The sequence below is a fragment of the Nesoenas mayeri genome (genome assembly GCF_963082525.1).
Source record: "Nesoenas mayeri genome assembly, chromosome: 3".
Lineage (NCBI taxonomy): Eukaryota > Metazoa > Chordata > Aves > Columbiformes > Columbidae > Nesoenas > Nesoenas mayeri.
In genome coordinates, this window is record NC_137544.1 from 63,753,183 (window position 1) to 63,779,043 (window position 25,861).

General features: G+C 38.5%; 1 protein-coding gene across 1 annotated transcript in view; it reads right to left on the reverse strand.

Moving 5' to 3' along the window:
- The window catches only part of TULP4 (TUB like protein 4), a gene marked incomplete at its 5' end in the record, with an annotated part of 119,137 nt that extends 95,667 nt beyond the window's left edge, over positions 1 to 23,470 (reverse strand). The window contains one exon of the mRNA XM_080342022.1: positions 23,219 to 23,470. Coding sequence (XP_080198148.1) covers positions 23,219 to 23,470 — 252 coding nt within the window. The remainder of the gene's footprint in view (positions 1 to 23,218) is intronic.
- Between the last annotated feature and the right edge of the window lie 2,391 nt (positions 23,471 to 25,861).

The window sequence follows — 25,861 nt, forward strand, 5'->3', positions numbered from 1 at the left end:
CCTGCTGTTAATATCTTCTGCTAATGGACATTATTATCATCACCTTTTTTTTCTCAAGTAAATATATGTTAGATTCCACAGAAACTTTTATTTTTCCAGTGACTGAAGCACTCTAATCCAAACCAACTAGTTTCGCTTCCAGTTAACTTTTTGAATCTTTTCCATTTATGAACCAGTACAGAATCCATAATTAGACGGTTTCACTTTTAAAAACTGTAAGCAGCATCTTTCCCCGCAAATGCTAAAATCCAAATAGCCCAATTAAATAGTAAGCAAGTTCTTGCTTAATCTAATGGAAAGCTAAATTTTCTTCCCTTGATTTGTTCAAATATTAAGAACTTCAGCTTCCATAGTACTTTCTTTCAAAGAGACCTACAAGGGTGAAAATCTGGTTTCTTGGACAGCAAAAGCAATCCCATTTTCATAAGATTAAACATTCTTTCTTATTGAACTATTATTTCAAATGGCTCCACAGAAATCAGATTTATCTTGTTGCATGCAGCAAGGCAGCCCATCAGCTGAACTGCAGATCGATTTGCACCCATCAGTTACAGGGATATGTGGAAGTACTATAAAAAGGGAAATCCAGTATCTTGAAAAACAATAATGTCTGTATCAAAGCAAAGATGCAGTCTAAATTTAATTAAGCTTCACCATCACAGAAGACTCAAGTGTTATATAAATCTCTGATACAGAGAATGAGATACAATATATTTAAATACTGCTCTGTCACACACCAAGGAACTAAGATAGTACTTCACGTTAGGGTTTTTGTTGTTGGGGGGGGGTTTTGCTGATGTTTTGTTTTATTTGTTTTTTAATTAAGGAAAAGATAGTTATCGCAATTCAGGAAAAAATATTAACATTTAGATTTAGACTCTAGGAAACAATCTGAAGGCTTGAACACTCTCAGAAAAAAAAAAAAAGTGCATTATTTTAGGAAATCAGCATCACAAAGAAGTCATTAAGTGATTCTGAGAAAAATGATGAAATATTCAGCTTTCTTCTCAGCTAAACCACCTATCCCAAGCAATAAAAGCCCTACAAGATAAAGGGAAATCACAAAGAGACTGGACCTGGAGCACAGATCCACACAAGCAAACAAATTAAGACTAGCAGTCCAAAGATTTAACAACACTTTGCACTTATGTAGCAAAAAAAAAAAAAACCTGTAAATCAGCTCAAGCTACATCAATAATTACAAATGCAAGTCATACGATGAAGTTCAAAGAAATACATGTGAAACTTTCTTTGACTGGAAGTTATTTGCCTCCATTGCAAGCCAAGCCTCATGGAAAATTCAGTAAGGTCAGTCAATTAGCTTCCTGTCTTGGCTCATACAGCCTATTCTGTCTCTTTGAAAGCAGGATTTTCTTCTACGGTCCTCTCCACAGTGCTTTACCTTGTCTAACTTTGCATGCCTCCAACAATTCTGTCCCTCGGTAAACCTTCAATCAATTTTTTTTCATATCCCTTATCAAAAGCAAATACCGTTCTCTCCCTAGCCTGCAGCTCAGACTGAAGGTTTGATTTTAAAATAGTATTTCTTTCTAAAGTGAGTCATCTTAAATGCCAGTGCTTTACATTTTAGTATCAATGCCATCATTATTTTAGATCAAGCATTGATGCCGCCTATGGATTTACACATGAAGCCCTGTCAAAAAATCCAGTTTGGTTGGGAATTAATCTCTCATTAATTTTGCACTTCTACTGTAAGAAAAAAATTTATTGGACAAGTCTGTAGATCTCAACCAAGAATACATTAGTAAGCATCCCAGTGAGTCATAAACACCAAATACCTACTCAGTGCTACTAACAAGACCCCACCAAGGTTGTTTCTGAATATTATCCTCCATAACAAGACAACAGTGTTATGCAAAACCTCAGTTTTACAGCTAGAGGAGACAGAGCCCCAAATTCACACTGTCATCTGAAGCTTCCTTTCTGTCCTCTCTTACAACTGAAACATAACAGTTTTAAACATTTATTTGGTTGAAAAGCTCATTTTAATATCTGAAGGTGAATGTTTCTTTTTACAAATGTCAGCTAAAATGGCTGAGCTGTTTACATTATGCAAATGAGAATAAATCATTCTTTTTTATAATTAAAATACTTTTCTTGCAGAATCACAGAATGTTAAGGATTAGAAGGGACCTCAAAAGATCATCTAGTCCAATATCCCTGCCGGAGCAGGAACACCTAGATGAGGCTACACAGGAATGTGTCCAGGTGGGCTTTGAATGTCTCCAGAGCAGGAGACTCCACAACCTCCCTGGGCAGCCTATTTCAGTGTTCTGTTATCCTTACTGAGAAGAAGTTCCTTCTCAAATTTAAGTGGAACCTCTTGTGTTACAGTTTGAACCCATTGCCCCTTGTCCTATCATTGGTTGTCACTGAGAAAAGCGTGGCTCCATCCTCATGACACTCACCCTTTATATATCTGTAAACATGAATAAGGTCAGCCCTCAGTTTCCTCTTCTCCAAACTCCAGCCTGTCCAGGTCTCGCTGGATGGCAGCACAGCCTTCTGGCGTGTCAGCCACTCCTCCCAGCTTGGTGTCATCAGCAAACTTGCTGATAGTGCACTCTATTCCCTCATCTGAGTCGTTGATGAATATATTGAATAGTACGGGTCCCAGTACCGACCCTTGAGGCACTCCACTAGATAAGGGCCTCCAACTGGACTCTGCCCCATTGACCAGACTGGTTGAGGTTGGAAGGGACCTCGGGAGGTCATTTGGTCCAACACCCCACCTAGAAGCGGTTGCCCAGGACTGTGCCCAGGTAGCTTTTGACTATTTCCAAGGAAGTGAAATCCACTGCCTTTCTGGGCGACCTGTCCCAGCGCTCAGTCACCTTCACAGTGAAAAAGTGCTTCTTTGTGTTCAAACAAGACCTTCTGCATTTCAGATCATGCCCATTGCCTCTGGTGCTGTCACTGGGCACCACTCATCTCTCATTGAAAAGAAAAAAAATCAGATTTTACGAGGCCTAAAGGGACAATGAAAACAAGTGCCTTTTACATTTTAAAGAAAATTTAAGTAACAATTGAGGCTGCAAAGAACCTCATTTATGTTAATGTCTGCATTCCCTTGCTAAATTTCTATTTTTCAATTTCTCAATACAATTACTCATTTAAAGATTTAGCCCTTTAACTACTGTGTACCATGTTTTTTTCTATTTTTCACAAATCTGTGTCTTACATTAATTTTATTCCTTTGTACAGTTGCTCTAGTTTGTAGGTGCCTGTGTCCTTCACCTACTCTTTGCATTTTAATATCTTCTCAAGGGAATATGCTCATTAAGTTGCATCATTTCCATATATTTATTTTACTCCATTCAACAATACAGATATCAGACACTTAATATCTTCCTCACTAAAACTTTCTAAAATGTTCACTATTTTCAAGGTGGACAAATACTACTGAATTAACTGATCTGCTATCTGAAATCAGAGTAAAGTAGCCTTATCACGAAACACTAGTGTGCTGTTCTTACACCACTGTCTGCAGCATGATCCAAGCCAGGAAGTTGGACACCTCTAATAAGACCCACAAGTCCTCTCCTCAATGCACAAGATCTTTCTAAGAAAGGCAGTCACAAGAAGTAGTTGCCAGAAAACAGATCAACATTTCAGTACATCAGTATTACTCTAGAGCAAGCTTAGCAAAATAATACATACCTATTATGAGATCAAGACAGACTAATCAAGTACACTGCCTACATAAACACATTTTTAAATGCTTACATTTTAAAACAAGTAAATATTATCTTATTTCTCATGACAAAAGTATAAAATAAGGATCCCTGATTATACTAAAACTTTAAATATATAAAGGCTGTAGATGCTAGAAAGAAGAATCTCCCAACATTTCAAACACACTTATTTCCATTAACTTGGTAAGTGAAGAGCTGCTCTGAATTGCCAACCCTGTAAAAAAAAAAATCTAGCAAGTAAATAAATTCTGTTTAGCTTCGAGGCTTGATAAAATTTAAAAAGATTTCTCCAAACTGTGGGATGGGCTTCCCAAGTGCAGCCACATACCTCTGCACCACAAAATCAGCCAGACTCAGGTCCCAGAGTGGGCTTATTGTGGAGGAACGAACACAACTTAGCCTGTGCCCTGCCTGGTTTTGTGCTCCTCTTCCCTAACTCCCCAACACAGAAAAGCAGCTTCTGTTGCTTTATGAGCTTCCCTGCAGACCCTTCAGAGGATAAGCAAAGATATAGCGGTGGCAGCAGCTCTCTTGCCTGCTCTGAACCCCCCCTCGCAGCGAGCAGCTCAGGACAAGTCTGGCTGCAGGAGCAGGGCCAGGGCCACCAAGGTGGCTGGTACCCCAGAGAGGACATGAAGGCTCTGCACCTCCAAGAGAGAAACACAGCTTGCAGAAACAGGGATTTAGGGCAAGCTTCTCGCAAGGCACATAAAGATGCAGTCACAGCAAAGCAAGCCAGCAGCTCTGCGTGGTAATCTTGTCAAACCAAGCTCTCTTTTCTCCCATGAGCAAACAGATCTCATTTTCAGTCCCCAACTGTATGTACAACACTCCAGGTCTGCCAGTGTGATTTTGACAGACTGACTGACACAGCTTTTGAAGCTGTTCAAAGTCTTTTATCCTTATGTGTGCATGTTGAGTGCAGCCATCCTTCACACTGAAAAAAAATAAATACGTATCATCATTCATCGCCACTGTTTTGACAGATATTACATGGAACAAAGAAGCAGGAATTGTACTGGGAGTCCACGTCAGGTCCTCTATCCATCACCAGTTCAAATGTCCCCCACTAGGCCTTCTTTCAAAGAAACACATCAACCCTAACTATAACAAGTGTTAATTGGCATTATTATGTCGGCCACCGTTCACAATGGTAAGGGAGTGAGGGAGACAGGGAGAATAGAAACGAGCATTATGTCACTTTATGGGTTTTCATTTCTGGAATGCATAGTTCTTGTTCCTCCAGACTCAAAATGCCTATAAGGCAATTTGAAAACACACTGAGAACAGGAAAAAAAAAGATTATTCAAATGTATGGCTAGATTAGATTTTGTATGAGCAACACACTAGCACTATTCAAATCAGGGAAATAAATGACTGTAAAGGGATCTTATATAGGTCTATTAAATCAGGAGCAGCATAAAGTAACTAGCTAACAACTGTTATTGCTTTCTCTAGCATAGAAAATAAAGGTCAAAGGAAATGAGAAGGATGGATACTCAAACGACAAACGAATATACTTTTGCCACACAACTCATAGGTAAATACACTATAATTCACTATACAGGACAGGTCAAAATTTTAGACAGATGCAAAAAGCATAATAACAACAATATATATTTGTACCATTCAGACAAATACCTAAATGGGCCAACTAGAAAAAATAATCATCAGTAAGAATGCCATGAAGTGGCAGCTGTGCAAAGCAGAAACCAACTGCAGGTTGCCAGAAAGTATAATAAAACAGCAGCAAAATGTTTCGCATGTATTTGTTTTGAAATTTAGAGCTTGGAGCATGGGTGGATCCTACCAAAAATGCCAAGTCACGTTAGACTTTTCTCCTGCCCTCAATAATATAACCTGTTCGGGGACAAAAATTTGGCATAGATGAAGGTGGTAACACAGATTTCATTTAAATGATCCTGTAACAAGTAGGGTCCATTTGTGGATAAATGATCTATTAAAAAGAAGATGTTTTAGAGAAGCCCTTGTAATTGGTATCTATTTGCCTATAGCATTCTGATGGCTACAAAGGGCTTTTCTTGGGAAAGAAGAAATCACCCAGGCCAATAAAATCCCAAACCTCAAAAGGATGCATCTTTTTACAACTTCTAGACTTCAGCTGGCAAAACATTTCAGTACTTGGATCTTCAGTGCCTAATGGGGACATATGGGCCCTGATACTATAATTCCAACCAAAGAAAGCAAACTTGTACTTTGAAAGAGCAGCTTTCTGACTGGTATCAGCATTGCAGCCTCCTTCCTTGCAGCTGGTCATTCCTGGCCAGGTTGAAATTTCCAGGCAAAACCCAACCAGAGCCTACGGGCTGCATGTCCACGAGGCACCCTGCCTGCTCCAGACCACATCCCAGCTCAGGATGCCACATTGCAACGTGACTTCCACCTCTGCATAACAACTCACATTTTTGTTCAACAGTTCAGCATGTGCTTCTTTTCCTGCCCTTTTCTGGCCAGCTTTACTGCAAGACTTGTGTATTTCGACTGAGCTATTTTTATTTATTTTGGGTCTGCTCTCTTTGCTCTTTTATCTGCTACCCATGTTTTTCCCATTCCTTTGAGTAGCTGGGAACTAATCCCTTTGTGGGTGGTTTGCAAGACGTCTGTTGGGCTTGTCCTTGTGCCTGATTATTTATTTATTTATTTTTAATCTTGCTTGGCTATGTATTTTATTTGGCAGTTTTATGCAGAGATTTGGTTTCAGTGTTTCAAATCTGTTTTAATTCAGGCCATAGATGCCTCACAATAGTCAACTTAATAAATGAGCTAAAATAAAAAAGGATGATGTTCAAATGTTTTCACACCACACATGAGAAAGAACAGAGTTGCTACAATAAAGCATTTCAGTGGTAAATGCATTAACAGGCCCAGACAAGAGGTAAACATCCAAAGGTGCCATGATAATACCTTTCATCTGAAAGGACCTTGGAGCTCTCTATTATATAGCTTTATTTATAAAAGGGACATCATAAAATAGATTAATATTCTAAAAGACTCAGCATGCTAGTTGTACTAGAGTTTGTCATATACTTTTAACAGCTTTTTGATGTCAGATGGTTTGGCATCTTTGTGACTGAGAGATCCTGCCTTGGTCTTTTCTGCTCTGTAGTTTGACTCGGTCTCTTACTGCTGGGACCCTTCACTGATGAAAACCCTGCAAAATGGGGGAAGCGAAAAAGAGGTTCTGCTACAATGCAGCTTCAGGAACAGCCTGTCTGCAGCACCAGATCAACTCCAGCCACCTGCAACACAGAACGCTACCACTATGGATGTGGATCTTGCAGCTGCATAAGGCACAACAATTTATCAGTGTTGGTGGTAACAACAGCAAGAAGGGCAGCCAGATCTCCTTTCTTAGCACAGTGCTGACAAAGCACCTGGGCTCCATATTTGTACCACCTTCAGCAAAGCATGGCAATGAGCATGTCCTACAGCTGCTACTCAGGTCACTTCCACCTGAGGGCCAAATACAGCTTGCTGGTACATATTACCTGTTTATCGCTTCTGGAAAGCATGTGACTGTAGTGCTCCACACAAACTCCAGTCACATGGCAGAGGAGGAGCCAGAGCACACAATTTTCTCTTAACACTTGAATAAAGTATCAGTTCATCTGGGTAGAAAGACTAAGCATCACTGGTCTAGATACACTGCACTCCTCATCACTACCTGTGAGAAATGCAATATAAAATGCCAGGCTGATTCCTTGGAATGACACCCACTGCTTCAAGTGACAATGACAAGAAGTGACAAGAAATTTCAACACAGCATCCAGAGTTATCAGCTTGCTAATAACCACCCAAAAATGAACACAAATTGGTAAGCAGCCTTCCATCAAACAATTATGGGATTGTCATTAGAGTTGTTCCAAAAATTTCTAGCTGATCAAAAATCCTCAAAAGCAAGCCTCTTATTTTCAATATAGACTACTACAGGCTCACAGAAATGGAAAAAATCTGTGTCTTCAATTTTAAGCATTTTCAAGGTTTCCCCTCCCTACTTATCCGAAGTAGTGAATGAAGAAGACTACCTTCTTTGAGCAGAACTACAAAGATTAACAGGAGTGAGTGAAACAGCTTTAGAAAATTGTATTTTTTAGTTAAAAAGTTCAAATACTTTCAATTTGTTAAAAAAAAAACCACCAAAACCAAATAGAAAGTTGTCATTGTCACCAGACTAGATTATTATTTTACATAATCTAACATGCTCCACTAAAACCAGTGCCATCCACACAAATATTTTTTTAAAATAATAACCTACCTTTTGCTACAGTAACTAAGTCTATACTGTAAGAAGTTACCCACAAGTGCAACAGCACAGTATGATGGCATTGTTGTTAATAAAGAACACTTGTAAAAATAATTTGGTAAATTAACCGTCATCAAATTGGACAGTGAGCCCACAAAAGCACCCTGCAAACCACCTCGAAGTATAAAGGGCATTTAAAAAGATATTTTACTCTCTTTTTAAAGCCACCTCTGCAGTTCACACACCTTCTAGATGGCATTTATGGGTCTCTGTCTCATTCTGGAAATATAAGTGATTTAAAATGCAGTCTTAAGGGTAATTTATTTAACAGTAGCAACTGTTTACTCAATAAATTTGCTTCCCATGTGTATTCAACACTCACCTCTGCTAACATTCAAGATAAAAAGTTAACGCTACAGAGTTAGCATAGTACTTTCAAACCAAAGAAATATCTTTACTCATAAATACAACAGTTTATTCCCTTATACCCACTTAAACCCACTAAAGGAGAGCTAACCTACTTTAACCTACAAAACCTTGATTAGTGGTGAGGTTGAAAAACTCAACCTGATTTTTCAGACTGCAGTGGTTTTGCAGTACTGGTAAGGTTACAATAAGCTTGCCGATCAACTGTCTGTATTTCTCAAGCGATTCTGGAGTTAATTGACAATGAGAAAGTTCACTCCATGTACTATCTGACTTTCTTCTAGCTTTCACGCCTACCCAAGGGAGTCACACTACCATGTTTCAGATTCAATTAAATGCCTGTGATTCTCAGTCTTAATCACTACAGCATATATCACAGATTTTTTTTTAGAACACTCTCAAAGTCAAGCTCAACAGCACAAGTTAGATTTAACATCTCTAATGTTACCATCAACAACACCAAACTCAATTATTAAAACTTCACATTAACAGGAACCATGTTATACATCCTCTAGGTATAATCCGCATGATTACAATTATTCTGAAGCTCCAAACAGGTGATTTCTAAGCTGACAAACAGACTTAATCACAATGAGCTGGATGTGAAGCATTTAAAAACCTTCTTACTCTGCCTACTATACACCTAGTCTCAGGTTTTGAAGTTAGTTATGCTGTCCATCAGGGAATCCCTCAAGATTAGCTAGACATATATCACAAAAACACTGCATTTGGTGCCCACATGCTGTGGGGCCAAATATTACGATCAAACTCTGAAGATGAGCCATGAAAATTTATTTTTAAGTTGGCATGTGAAATCAAATCTCTGGAAGACTATCAAGACTAGAGTCACAAAAGCAAATGCTTTGAGACCAAGAAATGGTGGCTACCTGTGTAGAATGATAGTATCTGATCATTTAATGAATATCAATTAATTCATCTTCACAGTTCCAAAGACAGTAAAATGATTACTACCATTACACAGAAAATGAGAAATACAGCCTGTTTACAGTGAAAAGCTCAGCTAAAAAAACAATCCTCCACAGCACCTCCTGCCTCTAACCACTGGACTTCACTTTTCTTGATGCCTTTCACTGCATACGTACTAATTTCCAAAGGCAGTAATACAGAGTTTGTTAGGCACCTTTCCTTCATTCACAGGCACCATCCAGGCACTGAATGGAAGAGAATTCCAAGGAGTTCAGGTAATTGAAAACTGAATCATAATACGTATGCACCAACACATTCAAAGAAATGAACTGACACGGTAAATCAGCCACAGGTAATGCTGACATTTCATAACTTCTGATAGCTTAATCTTTCTCTCTGATACACAATGGCTGTCTGACAAATTGTTCAAGCTTTACAAAAGAAATAGGAAAAACCTACATGGTGCTCCTGACATCCACCATCAATCCACAAAACGATGAGCAGGACTGATATCTACTATCCACATTTAACTAACAGCTATTAAAGTTGTCAGCTCCGGTTTGGATCACTCACTGCAGAGGATGAAGAAATGTTGACCACATCTGATAGCTGTTTATGAATCAAGGGCAATTCAGGATCTCAGAACCACAGGTCCAAACCCAGGGCCTGGCACAAAATCTTGTTAGAGAAGTGGCAGGCAGGGCTGCCTGCCCGTTGCCTTGCCTCCCCTCCCTCCGGCACTCCTGCATCTCACATCCCAACACTGCCAAACACCCGCCCTGCCCCCCAGGGCCTGCTCATTCCCACTTCCACTCAAATTCTCAGCTCTTCCCCTGCTCTCATGGACACTGCTACCAGTTAACATGTCATTAATTACGTATTAGATTGCTACATCAAATTAGTAAAAACCCTGCTTGAATAAATGTCAGCAAAAGTAATAATGGATGCTTATAATTTAAAATGCTCTATTTTTCAGCAGTACAATAATAATATAGGAAACTTTACAACTTCTAGAGAGTACAAATAATGCTAATAATTCAGGCGCCGCTATCATTTGCAACAATAATTTTAAAATAATATTTTATAGCAAGCTCTTTCTAATACTACTAGCAGTACTAGAAAAACAAAAACCAAACTTAAGAAACAAGAGGACATTCAGTATTAAAAAGCTTTCAAATTTCTGTACTGGAGATTACAAACACAAAAGATAAAAGAAACTTAAAAATAACAGCTACTCAAAAGCATCACGTTTAAAATCTTTCAAGTCTATATACTATTTTCACACAGGAGATAGACTTGAGACTAAATATCTGTGTGTTTCAGTACAAAAGTGTCACACACAGAAACTACCTTGAAAAAATATCTCAGGTAAAGTAATCAAATACTTAGTGCACAGCAATAATTTTCATCTTGGGTACATGTACCAAAAAGGTGTTTCTAGTTTAGTTTCAGCCATTATTATCATCAAGTCTTCACAGCACTAACAATGGGGATCGTGCAGGGCAGAAACACTGAAAGCACATGAACAGCCATAGTAAAAACAGACATTATTTCCTTCAAAACAAAACAGCTGAATAGGAAAAATATAAGGCAGAAAGCCTATTCCTTTGCTTAGTATGTGATTCATGCCTATTCACAACAGATTTGAAGAATCATTAGTTAACAAGTGAAAATATTCAAAGGTCACTATAAAAAAAATGCTATGCTCTCATTTAAAACAGTATATATGTTATGGTATGTCTCATCTATTTGCACATTTGTCAAGCTCCATATGAATTTTTAGTATAACATGTGTTTTACATTTTTGAAGCTAGCTGAAAGTAAAGCACGAAACATCAGGAGACCGTATGAGGTCCTCAGATCAAATGGTTTAGGTTTCTCATTAGCTCATTCTTCTATGGAACAGAACTTTTCTACAGCTGCTATTTTTCAACAGCTTTACTTATCTATAGTCAGAAAAAATTTATTACAAATCCTTTCATTTTTATATATACGTAGAATACAACTTCTTTATATGATGTTTTCTGGTCATATGAACAAGCTGAAGTCCTTTAAGTCTTACAAACAAGTTTTGATTATCGTCACAATTATACATCAAAGCTGCAGAAAGAGCAACGAGGCACATGAAAACATTGTATATGTACAGAAACAAAATTACATGTGTTTGCCTCAAATGGTAGTTTAGGCTCATCTCTTTTTAGAGAAGACATCTCTCCCTCATCTCAGCAATAAAGTGGCTCATTTCAGCTGTCAGCATCGGCTCAGGACCTTCAGGATGGAGAAGCCACTTCCACCTGCAATTACTGACACCCACTGCCAGCTACTAAACACAGCCATCTCCCTGGCCAGTGTGACCACATCTCATTCTACTCTGAGGGAACAGAGCAGAGAGGTGGCTGAGGGAGGACAATTTTAACATGTACCAAGTGACCACAGAGACTAGAACCACTACCACAATTAACCCAATGAAACTCCAGTTCCAGATAGGGCTATTAATAATACAGAACAACACTGTGCCAAAGCCTGATTTGAATCTGTTTAATCAACAGAAGGACTTTATGGCAGCCACAAGACATATTAACAAGGTACACTTGATTGCGTAAGTAGTATGTATTAAAATGACAATATTCTAATTTAATTTGCTAACCTCCCTACTTGATTTATTTCTTCTGGAGAAAGTACTTAAAAGTACTGGAGGAAGTACTTAAATCTTATCCTTAACAACTATTCTTGAAACACTGCTTCAAAAGACTTATGAATTCCTTCTAACAAGAACAATATATATATATGTATAGTTCAATCCATATTTCTCAATAAACAAGTATTGGTTTACATTTTCATAACTTGCATAAGCATTGCTAATAGTCAAGAGAGCTTATGACACGCAGACTTCTCTCCCAAGTGGAGTGCAGGGTCTGTGTTCCCTAATTAGTAAAAGGACTACTAAATCTGAAGAAACCATTGAGGGTGTTATTCTGGAAACCATAAGAATGCTGGAAATGCAATGACATTTAAATGAAACGTAAATGACTGATGGCATTCCATGGGAAAACAGCAATTCCTACTCTAACGTCTGTGATCAATGGAGTATCTTGTGAGCAAAAGTAGAATCACTAAGATGACACACATGATAAAACATTTATATTATGTACTGATAAACATAACTTATGCTAACAGCTCACATTGTACAGTAAAGCAATCTGTGCCTGTAACTGTAATATCAACTGTTCTTCCATTTCACTTTACTCAGTATTGGTCCCACTCAGGTCACGAAATACATGCTTAACTCAAGATACTACTAGAACAAGAAGTGACACATGCTCTCAAACTGCAGCCTTTCTTAGCCACTTAGTCCTCTGCGTACTTTTAAGACACCTTATTTCAAGGAACCACAATTTTGAGCGTCTGTTCCCTACAATAAATATAACTCCTTCCACACTTCCACACTCCTTCCACAGCAACACCATTTATTAATTAACCAGGCATTTAACATGATCATTTCTGTGCAGCAACAGAAAACACAGCTTCATCATATGCTCGCAGAACACTTCTGGATTGAGGAGCAAGATATTTGTATATTAGCAGGCTCAAGAAATACTTCACAGGACCAAATTAGAATTAAGGGAAGAGGAAGAATTAGGAATAGGATCCCTTTTCCTTACGATAATCCTAACATAAAGGTCTGCTTATAACCCTTGCACACTAAGCTCTCTAGTATGCAATCAACACTCCCTTTCATGAACAGTTGAGCATCAGAAAGCTGTCTTGTATGCTCAAAACAGCCTTCCAGGATATCTTCACGTCTGCATCCTTTAAAAATAAGGTCATTCCTCAAGAAAAGGCCTCATTAGGATAGCTAGAAATTACAAACATCTCTCAGTTTTTAGTATTTTGTAACTAAATAATCAGGCCTATGAGTCTCCTTCCTACCTTAATTTTTTTCCAAGGATGTAACCCTCTGTTGTGTCTCTACCTGAAGAATGACCTTGATTCATTCTTGTTGATGCAATCAGATTTTCTCTGAAACTCAACTTCCTCTAGCTATTTTCAGGTGAAAGGCTTGAGAGCTGTCTCTTCCCTGGATGAAGAACCCTCTGTCTTTCCTTTTTTTGACACCTTACTCAGATGATGGACTTCTACAACAGGCTGAAACACTCCTTCTTCCTCAACTCCTCTGACACCTCTTACAGGTCCCTGTGCTTGGCCCCTCTCCAGGACACTACTCAAGACATTAATCTCCGGAGGTCACCATATTGCCAATAATTGGCCTTCAGTTGTGTCTTCTGCTGTTGGCCATTATCCTCTCTAGAAACCACATCTGTAGAACTGACTGTTGCCTTCTGCTGACTGACAGTGAACACCAGGTCCCCCACATGTTTGCTCAGCTTCACAAAAGCCAGTGTCATTCTCAGCTTGGACAACATTTCTGAGACTGGCGCTACTCCAGCTACACCTGTCTCTCCTGCACATTTGCAGGTAAATGTACATACCTATCCCTAGGTAGTAATGATCTGCTGCTGCAGGTTTCTTCACAGTTCTGTCTTGTCTTTCCTTGGCAAAAGTTTACTTGCCATTTTCTCATTTTACATGCAGATGAGCCAACTCAGTAATTAGGGCATGGCTATCTTGTGATGTAATTTCATCCAGAAGTCAGATCTTTTACTGTCTACATTTAGCATTTTTTTATTACTTCGTTTGAAGCTGGTCTGCAGATTTCTATAGCTTACAACAGACTTGTGCTCTGCAGCTTATTCTAAAACTTCTTTTAAAGGGGCATGACTTGAGCTTTCTGAACAATATCTTCTCCACTTTAGCTTAGTGACAATTTTCCTTCCCAAATTCTGCTTCTCTTATGAAGTCATGTTCACATCCAACAGTTTTTACTTTCTCCTGTATTTTAATTATCTCTGCCTATAACTCCTCATGAGGATTCTGACTACTCTCCAACTGCTTGACTACTTAAAATATCATCTAGATTTATCCTCAGAAAAAAATGCTCTCTGCCTCCTCTGGCACACCAGCTTGTTCCCTCATTTTAGCAGAATCTGAATGGCTTCTCTCCACACTTTTGCACGTTCAGCACTTCCCACCTGCCTTTGTGTTTTCTGATGTTGCTCCACCAGTTTAGGTATAAAGGATTCCACCTACATTTACGAACAGACTTCACAGAATGGTTGGGGTTGGAAGAACCTCTGGAAGGTCCAAGCTCTCTACTCAAGCAGGGACAATGAGCTGGCCGTCCAGGACGGTGTTCAGGTGGCTTTTGAATATTTCCAAGGATGGAGACCTCCTGAGCCCCTGTGGGCAACCTGAGCCATTTGCCCTCACAGTGAAAAAGTCTTTCCTGATGTTCACAGGGAACTTCCTGTGGTTTAGTTTGTGCCTGTTGCCTCTGTCACTGGGCACTACTGAAAAGACCCTGGCTTCATCTTCTTTGCACCCTCCATTTGGGTATGTACATACATTAATAAGATCCTACTGAACCTTCTCTTCAGGCTGAACAGTCCCAGCTCTCTCAGCCTGTGAGGTGCGCCAGTCCATCATCCTTATGGCCCTTCGTTGAACTCTCTCCAATATGTCCATGTCTCCCTTGTACCGGGGAGCCTCCCAGAACTGGACACAGTTCTCCAGGTGTGGCCTCACCAGTGCCGCACAGAGGGTAAAGATCACCTCAGCGTGCTGGCAGTATTCCTAATGGAGCTGAGGACACCATTTGCATTCTTTCTGCAAGGGCACACAACTGGCTCATGTTCAATGTGGCTTCCAACAGAGCTTCCAGGTCCATCTCTGCAAAGATGCTTTCAAGCTGGGTGGCCCCCAGCATATACTGGTGCCTGGGGTTGCTCCTCTCCAGATGCAGGACTTGGCACTTCGTGTTGAACTTCAAGAAGTGCCTGTCAGCCCATTTCTCCAGCCTGTCAAGGTCCCTCTGGATGGCAGCACAACCCTCTGGTGTATCAGCCACTCCTGTCAGTTTGGTGTCATTTAAAGACTTGCTGAAGGTAAACTCTCCCCCATCATCCAGATAATTAATGAAGATGTCAAACAGAACTGGATGCAGTGTTGACTCCTGGGGTACACCACTAGTCACTGGCTTCCAAATAGAGTTTGTGCCACTGATCACCACCCTCTGGGCTCAGACATTCAGTCACTTTTCAATTCACCTCACTGTCCGCTTATCAAGCCTGTACATGAACAGCTTGTCTATGAGAATCTTATGGGACACAGTGTTGACCGCAGGGAACAACTGAAAATCAGGCTCCACCAACACACATCTTCCACCAAGCTGAGAATTCTGCTGTTAATCAGGGCAAGGAGTGTAAACTCCTTCCTGCCGGAGTGACTCTTTTAAACACCAGAATAAAACCACTTTACTTTGCAGTTTCATTGCTTTATGACCAGGCTAAATAAAGCTGTATTTTCTTCATTAGTAAAGTCATCTAATGTACATCTAATTTCCTTAAAAAAAAAAGAGGAATGCATGAGATACTATTTTCCAATATACTAATTTGTCAAATAATTCTAGACCTGGAACATCACAATTCTATTTTGAAACTTAAACCCAGCACTTCTTTTTGAAGATTCATAAAAATTTCCCCAGTTCCAACTTCATTTTCATTACTTCCTGTAACATTTTTGTTTTATGAGTGAATTACTTCTCTTCAAAAAAGTTTCTAATGCAAAAAGAATACTGAGAACTTCCTTGGAAGTTCACACGTGTTCATAAAAGATTGCTATCAGAGCAGAGATGCTGGTTGCCCAAGGACAAGTGCCAATAAAATTCCTTTTGTCTGTCCTACTACATTTTAGCTATACTTCACAAGCAATTACTTGGTGCTCTATGTTCAATTATATTGTGAAGTGTTCAGGGTTTGTAATGGGTATCTTATCTGTTCAGACTATCTGTCATTTGATTAATTCCTCTGGGAGCTGTTTAAACCAAGGCAGTGTCCTTAATGATTATTATAGCTCAGAATTGCTACCATAAAACCTGATTTCTCCACTACTCAGATGCTCAGATGTATGTATGTGTATACAAGGCCTTCAGAATAACACACTGAGATGTGACCTTCCTTATTTAGAAGGTGCTCATATTCCAAGCTTAGGTATCAGTTATCAGCAGTAATCTCATCTATTCACTACATTTATGAGTCCTCATCATTAAACTTTTGTTAAAGAAAATGCATTTCTTTTCCTTGAACACTCAAATTATCATGCTGAACAATTGCTCTGATCCAGAACAACGGAGTATCTTTGCCCTAATTCAAAAGGCAAGAAATGCCCCTTGGGCATATAATTACCTTGAAATACGCATGTTGTTGTTTTTCAGCAATTTAACATGAATAAAAACTTAGGGTCCATTTCTGATAAAGGTGAGCTTGATTCCATTTCAAACTTTTTAAAGTAGAATTATCTAACAACAAATCTGTAGCCATGTGTTATAGCACAGTAAAATGTAAAACCACACTGATGACCCACTTACAAATATAATTAGTTTTGTTTAAAAGCTGACAATACAGTTCTCATGTCATATTTTCCTTTTTTACACAGCCTTGAAGGATGATTCTCTAGATGCTTATTAAAACAAAACAGGAAAACTGTAATTTAAAATCTTCCTGAGCGGATAACCTGTCCTTTGCAGGAAACACAAGGCGTACGCATGACATAGTAAAGCAACTTCCAAGAAGCATATCAGTACAGCATTACCAGCTCTCATTGCTCAACTACAGTTGTAGGAACGTTGGATGGTTTGCTTCAAAGCCACATGACTGTGTAAGAACAAATATAATCCTCTTAGTAAGAGGAGAGTGCACTGAGCAGCCACTCTCCCTTAACCTGAAGAGCTCTCAGAGAGGCTGGATTTCTGACACACCTGAGAGAGACGGACAGACAGACAGAAAGTGCTAAATATTTGTGGATGCAGAAGACAAGTGTGGCTGGAAAAAACAATATCGCAAAGATAAAAGATGCAATGAAAGTGGTCACACTTCTTAGAGTGAACAAGCTATGCAGAAGGTACACCAGTACAGGTTAGGGGACATGCTTTGGGTCTGCAAACTGACAAATGGCACAAAAAAGGGAAGTAGCAGCACTGTTTGTCAGTTAAGAGCATGGATCCCTTCCAACTCAATTTATTTTCTCTGCTAACTCTCTTAAGAGAAGACTGTGAAAGACTTTTTGCATGCCACATAGAACACTTAAGCTTCATCAAAAGCTCAAAAGATTGGCAAGAAAAAGGCCAAAAAAACAGGTTTAAAATGTATTTTGGCTCTCTTAATACATGTTTTAAGAAATTAAAGCACCCAAGCACCCAGACCAAAGTGAAGAGCAGACAGTTCAACACGGTAAATAAGGAGCCTGCATGAGATCCCAATGTGTTTGTCCTTTCTGAAAATAAGTAGTCAGAAAAGACTGGCAATACTAGTCACAATACAATTTAACAGAAACAGCCCTGTCAGGCGGAGGACCTCTTCTACAAATCAATTCCCACAGAAGCACTCATTCTGCCTCTCTCTGCAGCACTGGCTTTTTGTAGCCACAATAGTCTAAAGACAGAGGAAGGGCATGGTTTTCAGACAGATTTACCATTGTATCAGCTAGCAGGGTTGTAAAAACTAGGCAAGCGTTCATAAATACAAGTCCTTCTTCAGAACTTTGTATGCCCAAAAGCTTGTCTGTCTTTTCCAATTACATTAGCTTGCTTTAAGGAAAAGATATTTCTGTCGATAAACTTTGTCCTGTCTTCTGTGTGCGGTGAGACAAAATCTGCAGTACAACTGCATTTTACATCAGTATATGTCTCATACCACTGAGGCTTCTATAGCCAAAAGGCAATATTATGGTATTGCTCTACCTCAAGATTTCTTGCGTGTTCCCCAGTAACAACCATTCCAGCCATATTCGAAGGCAACAATCGATACGAGGTGTCCATGCTGTCAAGACTCTTGTGCTGACTTGTTTTTTCCTGTCCAGGAATTATGATAAAAATCTTGTTTAAGGTTCAAATGCCAGTTACAATTAAAACAGACAAAATTGTTTGGTTTTGGTTTTTGTTGCTGTTTGTTGCTTGTTTTGTTGGGGTTTTTTTTAAGGTTTTTCTATTTTTTTTCCTATATTCTTACCAGTGATGTTCCAAACCAAGAAACACTACTGAAAAGGTTTATTTGTTTGTTTTTTTAAATGTATTTCCCATGCAAGCGATAGACTTCTGGAAGGAATCTGCTCTGCCAGAATTGCTCAGATCTTTCACAATACAAGCCCCCAAAATTCGACAGAATAAATAAAAGCTTTATTTTTAAAACAGGAAAAATTATTTATAGTCTCCTTCCACTCAAACAAAACAAAACCAAGACCACGCAGAGACCTCCATAACTAACGTGGTATGAAAAGCAAAAGTTATTGAATATTCATTTGACAGACCAGCTGATATATGTTTATGTCCCTATCTACTTCTAAATCCTCTGCTAAACAGGGTGGTTTTTGCAGCTGTAATCATGTACTTAGGACACTCAAATAACATCAAATGTAAATAAATGAGCAATTTATGTTTACAGTAAAAAACACTATGCATACTCAATAATGTATTCAGCATGTTATTTAATTCACTGCATCACATTTGCATATTCTTGCACTACTTTTTAATGTTTCGGTCCAGCAATTAGCATACTGAATCTTATTAGATTTATCAAAGACTTCTTTTTAGTTAGCACAGTTAAAAGAAAAATATATACCTGAAAACCATTTTTTTAAACACTAATAATTTAAGAAACATCAAATGCCATAGAAAGTGCTACCATCTTAATACACTAGACACAACAGACCCCATTAAAAGAAATACCTACAGTGGTACCATTCAACCAATTTGATTCACAGACATCCTGTAAATCTTTCACTGGAAGTGAAGAACCCTGTAAGGTTAATTGAAGCTCACTGAGGATAAGTTTGGGGTTTTTTTCTAATTATCTTTCACAGATCCCTTGAAAATCTCCCTCCAGAAACCTCAGGATGGGACAGAAGCTGAAAGCCAGCGTCCCTGTGGTATTATTAAAAAAAACCCAAAACTTCAGCCTGGCATGCTTCAGAGCCTACTAGTCACATTAGTAATTTTCATTTAATCCTTAATTTATCACAGAAATAAAGAGAGTCATAAAAGGAACGTGTTCTATCACTTTTCTAACACTGTTTCCCAGTGCAGCTGAGGAAAGTCAAGTCAGGTCAAAATCAGAGACTGCTAAATTTCAATCTTTAATTTCTGCACAGCACTGCATTTACACATGCAGTGGAGGGGGAGGTATTTTAGGTCACCACATCTCTGCTCCTTGGCTGCAAGTTCACCACGTTGTGGTACAACGGCACGTCATCCTACCTTCCAACCTTTCTGCCAGGCTTAAGAAAGAAACCCACTGAATGCCAGCCTCCGCCAGTTCGTTCTCCCAGACCAAGGGAAATGCTCCAAAGCCTGCTCTGTCCACTACCTGCCCTCACAGATATGTCCCATCCCATGGTTGGAGATGCAAGGTGTTCCTACCACAAGTGAAACATATTGTAGCTGCACAAGTGCTGCACATCACACATCTCCCCTTCCTTCTGCATCTGAGTTGCTTCTGCCTTTGACATGTATCCATTTAAATTTTCATTTTTAGAATGCTGAGTCTTAACATAAATGCTATACCCAAGTTAAAAAAAATCTGCCACAAAATGCAGTATTTTCACCTCTTGCCACAGAATAAATGGAATATGCTTATTTTCATTCCTGTAGTTCTCCTTAGAAACTACAAAAAACCCAGAAGTTCTTAATGGAAATAATACGGCAGCCACTTCCTAGTTGCAAACTCTGAAAACCAGCCTCGAAGCAATTGTAAAAACACAAGCACTGCTCACATTACAAGGCATTTCATTCTCAATTATTGCTCAATGCAATGACTTATGCAAGTCCACCACTGCAATATGTGTGTCAGTAATTCAGTCCTGGGGATTCTTCATTCTTACTTGTTCTGATATTCTACAGGCATGCTATTACAGTCAAAAAAGGAGCTGCATACCAAAAGAAATTTTCAGATAATCTCTTCAGCAATCACAAACACATTGCAAAAATACATCACTAGCATCCACCTTCATGACCCACTTAAAAATAGTCTCACGTTCTTGCCAAAAGCACAGCACTGCCGCATTACCTCTTCCAGATTTTCACCCTAAAACTGAAATACTACATACTGTTCTGCCCACAGCATAGTGCTAATTATAGCCCAAATGGAAAGGATTTAGCTTCCCTATTTCACTTCTTCTGCTCTGTTCATTACAGCATTTCACACTTTATAATTGAATACATACTAATATTAAAGCAGCAATCTATGTCAGAAAAGCAATAAACTTGACTTGTCAACCTAGCTTTACCCCAAAGAAAAATATATAGAGGTATAAATCACTGTTTCCCAGACAAAGATAATACAATACTCTCCAAGAACTGGTTAGTGAAACAAACAGGCTCCTGAAGTTTTAAGTCAATCAGATCCCTTTGGGCGCATTCTGTACAACTAACATAATTTTAATCAGACACATATATGAGGATATGCTTGCAAAATTAGCATTCTGTCATGTAACATGGTACACAGAAGAGATAGAGTTGTTGTTGTCTTGCTTTTTAACATGAGAATGACAAAACAAAACATTTACTACTTCTCATGCAAATATTAGCAATCAGTGGTGCTGTTCAACTTTCTTTTTTCCTAAAGAATCTTTCAACAGATAGATTTAGAAGGTGCTTTCTAAAAAAAAAAATCTTGTTGTCCATTCAACTATATACCTTGAACACCTAACAAATCCTGTATTACTGTTTAATTCCTACCAAAATGAGTAGGATTCTCCTATGAAATGATAACATTCAGTAAGCCTGGTGAAGTGTGCTGTATATCATCACCTTGTAAGGATGAACTTTAATCTACACTGATGCTCAAAAATATTCCAGCAGAAAATCTGATAGCAGCCACAGACTCATCATAGAAAACTAGTTGCATTAAAGCCACTTCTCTTCTTCAAGAATGTACAACACGTTTTTGAATCCCACCATACCAACTTTGTAGTACCATACAGAGAAATGAATTAGTTGTCTCTACTCCGGTCATTAATGTATTTTCTGCTACCAGGAAGATTAGTTACAGAAACACAATTCTTTATTAATTGCAAGCTTGACCCAGCATATTTTAAGCACCCAAATAAAATTTAAAAAAAAAAAAAAAAATCAAACAAAACATTTTCCTTTCATTTGAGAGAGTCTCTTATGACAATCAATGTTAGGCAAAAGGATGTACAAACAGCACAGTTCAATCCACACAGCAACAATGCAGTGACCCAGAAAGATAATGTAATGGCCAACTGAGTAAACAAAGTGAAACTAGCCAAAACCAAAGGGTAGCATGCGCGTCAGCATCTTCTTCACTTAACTGGCACATACTTAAACCTAGTATCTTATTTCCACGTTCTGCAACGAGTCCTCACATTCCCATAAGCAGCATTTCCTCCATTGTTTTCAAGACACATACTATACAAAAGGAGAAAAACAGGTGCCCAGGTTCATGGAAAAGTTAAGAGAAGAAAATATGGAAAAGTGAAAAGCTTCACACATTTTGAAAATAAAATGCAATTTGCAATTGAAAATGATAATGATAATGACAACTAGAGGTGGCTCAAAACAAAATGCTGGATTCAAACACCATTCTTCCCTTTGAGAAAAGTTGGTTGTCATTTTTTGAATGAACCTGATACAAATATACACATGAATCCCTCTCATTTATAAATATAAAAGTCCATGTAATTTACAATACACCCATAAAGTATATGGAAGCCATTATTTAAGACTAAATATTTATCCTCTGCTTCCTTTTTCCTTAAAAAGAGGATTGTTATTCATGTTAACACAAGAACCAAAACCACCCAGCTCTAAATCTTTGGGGCAGGTTATGTCAAAAAAGGGCAACAAATATCAGAGTCCAATGAGTAAGCAGCACAAAATACAAGAAAAACCACACCACACCTTTGGTTTTAATTTCAATACTTAAAATGTAACTCCATCCACTAACATAAGAGCAAAGCTTTTATTTGAACAGATTCTTTTCAAAGACCACATCCAAATGCAGCCTAACTAAAAAGCAGAAACAAACCAGGTCTTCATACCTGTCCAAGACACTCTATATGCTACTGGGCATCATCTGCACTTCCTATGAGACGTTACACAGAGAAAGAGATAGGTGCCAGGAATATGGTAAAGCACAGCTGAAGTATCAGCTTTTACCAACACATTTATCCCTTTCAGAAAAAATAAATTGAAAAGTTTTTGTATTATTGTAGTCAAGACAATGCCTTGCACTCTGAAGTTATAATATTTTACTGCAGGGCATCTTAACATTTTTCTGAGAAATCCCACTTGTCCCTTTCTCTAATAAAATTAAAACTTGACTTGTCAGCCTAGCTTCACCCTGCCGCAGGCCATTCCAGTTTGCAGCTCCTGAAAAACTGGCTGACTTTAAGTGAGCTCTTGTCCTGCTCCCTTTCCTTTCCATTAGTCTGCAAGCCGGACTGTGTAAAAGCAGTCAACCATCAAAACTTTTAACTCCCTTAACACACATTTATAGAACTTGCCTGGAAACTGGGAGGTGTTGTGGAATGAAGGAGAAAATAGGCCAAGGTAAAACCAGACCCACTTCCAAAGAACCTCTCCACCATCAGCGTCATGTGTTTGAATTTACTAGAAAGACTCCAATAGATCCCAATCACATTTGCATTAGTTCTGAGCCTCCTTCATACCACACGGTCAAATTTCAAGCAGAAGTACTACCAAAAAAAAAAAAGGCTATTTTTTCCTTTAAAGCATAACACATATTTTGCTTACCTCACTGTTGTGGCCCCTCAAATTGAAGTTGATTCTCTGAGGGGTGTTCCGGTCCCTCCTGCAATGGCTGGAAGTAAAAGTGACGCCTACAACTCCTCTGCCATTGCCTGTTGCCAACCAGCCTTCCTCATAGTACCGCCTCCTGCACACCGGTTTCTCCTTCTCACTTTTAGGGACTCTCCCTTTCCAGGAGAGGCAGAGGATGTTGGAATCGCTGCAAAGAACAGGCCCATGTTCCACTGCTGCATACATGCTTTTTAAATATTTTATTTTTTGACATAAGAAAGTAATATGCCTAGTGCACAAAATTTAAATCAATTTTTTTTTTATTGATAAGACTGACCTGGGATAGATCATTGAAAGGGAGAAGGATGGGGTCAGTGTTTATAAATATCCACCAAATGCATAGTGAAAAATTCCTCTATAAAAGATGATGGCAGTTGGCTAAGAAAAAGTAACACTTAAAAAAAATTCAGGTTCATTTTTGTTTTGGAGTCTGTAGAGTGAGGGTGCACTTATCCTTTGGAGAAACAGCTACTTCATAAGAGGCGCTCAAGAAATGGTTAAGTCATCTTTTTGCTCAACTTGATATAATCTTTATACAGCCTGAGATTCCAGTTTAGCGTAATGCAATTCCAGAGACAAAGAGTTGCAAATGTGTAGGTTTCAAGTAACTTAAGGCTTTTAAGATTTCCTCCAGTCAGATTTTCTTCAGAAGTTCAGTTGCAGAAATTTAAACACACGTACATACATATATATGTATATATATGACATTCATCTTTTCCAAGCTGCCCTCTGGCATATCTGTTCCATCTGATGTATTTCTGCTGCTAAAGCTTAAAGAGATTGCATAAAGGGAAAAAAAGGCACACAAACCATGCGAAACAACAGACCCGAACTTGTGCAGGCACTGGTGTGCCAGGCCAGTTGGGAAATCACTCTTGGTACTGAACCGCTCGTTGGACTCAAAAGTTTTTGCAATCCAAAGCCAATCCAATTTTCATTGCAGCACTTTTTTTTCCACCAGAGACCCAAAAGAGCCTGAACTGTTTATCACGCTATCTTGCCTGCTTTCCCACTTTTGGCTGCCACACACGAATGAAAAAGAAACTCCCTCTTCATTTATAGCAGAATCAAAAATGCTCTAAAGCCTTTAGCTTTCAAAGCAGATAAGTTTGCCTCAGGTGAACCATGAAGTTCTCTCTCTTCCAAAACAGGCTAAAATGTCAAGCTGTTTTTCCTTTACTTCTCCCTTTTTTCTGCTACAAAGAATCACAGACTTTTCATTCTACTGTAAAAAACAAATGCCAGAATTAGAGAACATCAAGTAAGCACTCTTTCAAAATCTTCTAAAATTCAAAGAAGGAAGAAATATAATCATCTAAAAAAGAAAGAGAAGCAGCATTAAAAATCTGACTTCCTGGGTTCACTATTTCTCTAGGTATTTTCCTTGCTTGTTTGATCGGATCTTTCCTTCTTGATGCTTGTCTACAGCACGGATTCATAGTTCCAGACACAACATTTGCAGTTGTACAAGAAGGAAACATATGAAGTATTCCAATCGTTTTATTTGAATAACATTTATGAGCTCGATTAATTAGTATTTATACCACACTAAGTGAAAAGAGGAAAAAGGAGAGGGAGAAAGAATATGGAAGTTTGATGACCTGGTTAACTCAAGAAGGATGATGAGGTTTGCTCAGTTCAATGCCCAGACTTGTCCCATAGTTCCTCAACTTATTTACTTCCAGTCATCGTTACTCAACATATGGTCACGATTTATTAGTCCATTCACAATCTACTGAGCCCAAAGCAAAACGTGCCAAAGATCATACATTATTTCTCTGCAATAACAAAATCTGTTTCTTCTACCCTCTGTATTTTTCTGTTTCCCTCGCAGCTATTGATTTAGACTGCAAAGGTATTTATTTGGATTTTCTGTGGAGAGGGTGTTTTTTCTTCCTCTTCTTGCAAACTTTTTTCACTCGTGAAGACCATGTGGAAAGCTGAACATTACTGGCAGGTGTCTTTCCATGGGTTACTGATTTCTGTGCTGTAAAGGTGCTCCATCTGCTTCTCAGATTAATTTTCATCAATTGCAAAGCTCTTACGAATATGCAAGAGTAAGTCTATGTGATGACAAAAACATGTGTGTTTTCATGTACATGCAGTGTACACACCAGCTCACTCAATCCGGTACTCAGAGCTGCATCTGCCTTTTCAGTTTAGCTGTGGTTATCTTGTAAGACTCCTGTCATTCAAACTTTGAAATCCCTGGATGCTTCGAACTCTGCAAGACAAAGCACACACACATACAAAAAAAAAGAAAAAAAGAGGAAAGAAAAGTTAATAAAATAAGTCACAAAACAACTAAAAGATACAAGGACTATTGTTACAATAATCAAAGCATTATGATTAAGGATTTTATATTGGAATCCTGTAAAATATCTATGTTATATATAGATATATGCAATATTCAGACACACACATGTATTTGATACACACACAAATATGAACTCCAAAATATTCTTTTTCACTTCTCAAGTTCCCAAAACTTTTCACATTTAACACGTATAATTAATCAAATGTATCCAGGAAGGATACATTAGGAGAAAAAAAACAACCTTTCTTTTGGCCACAGGC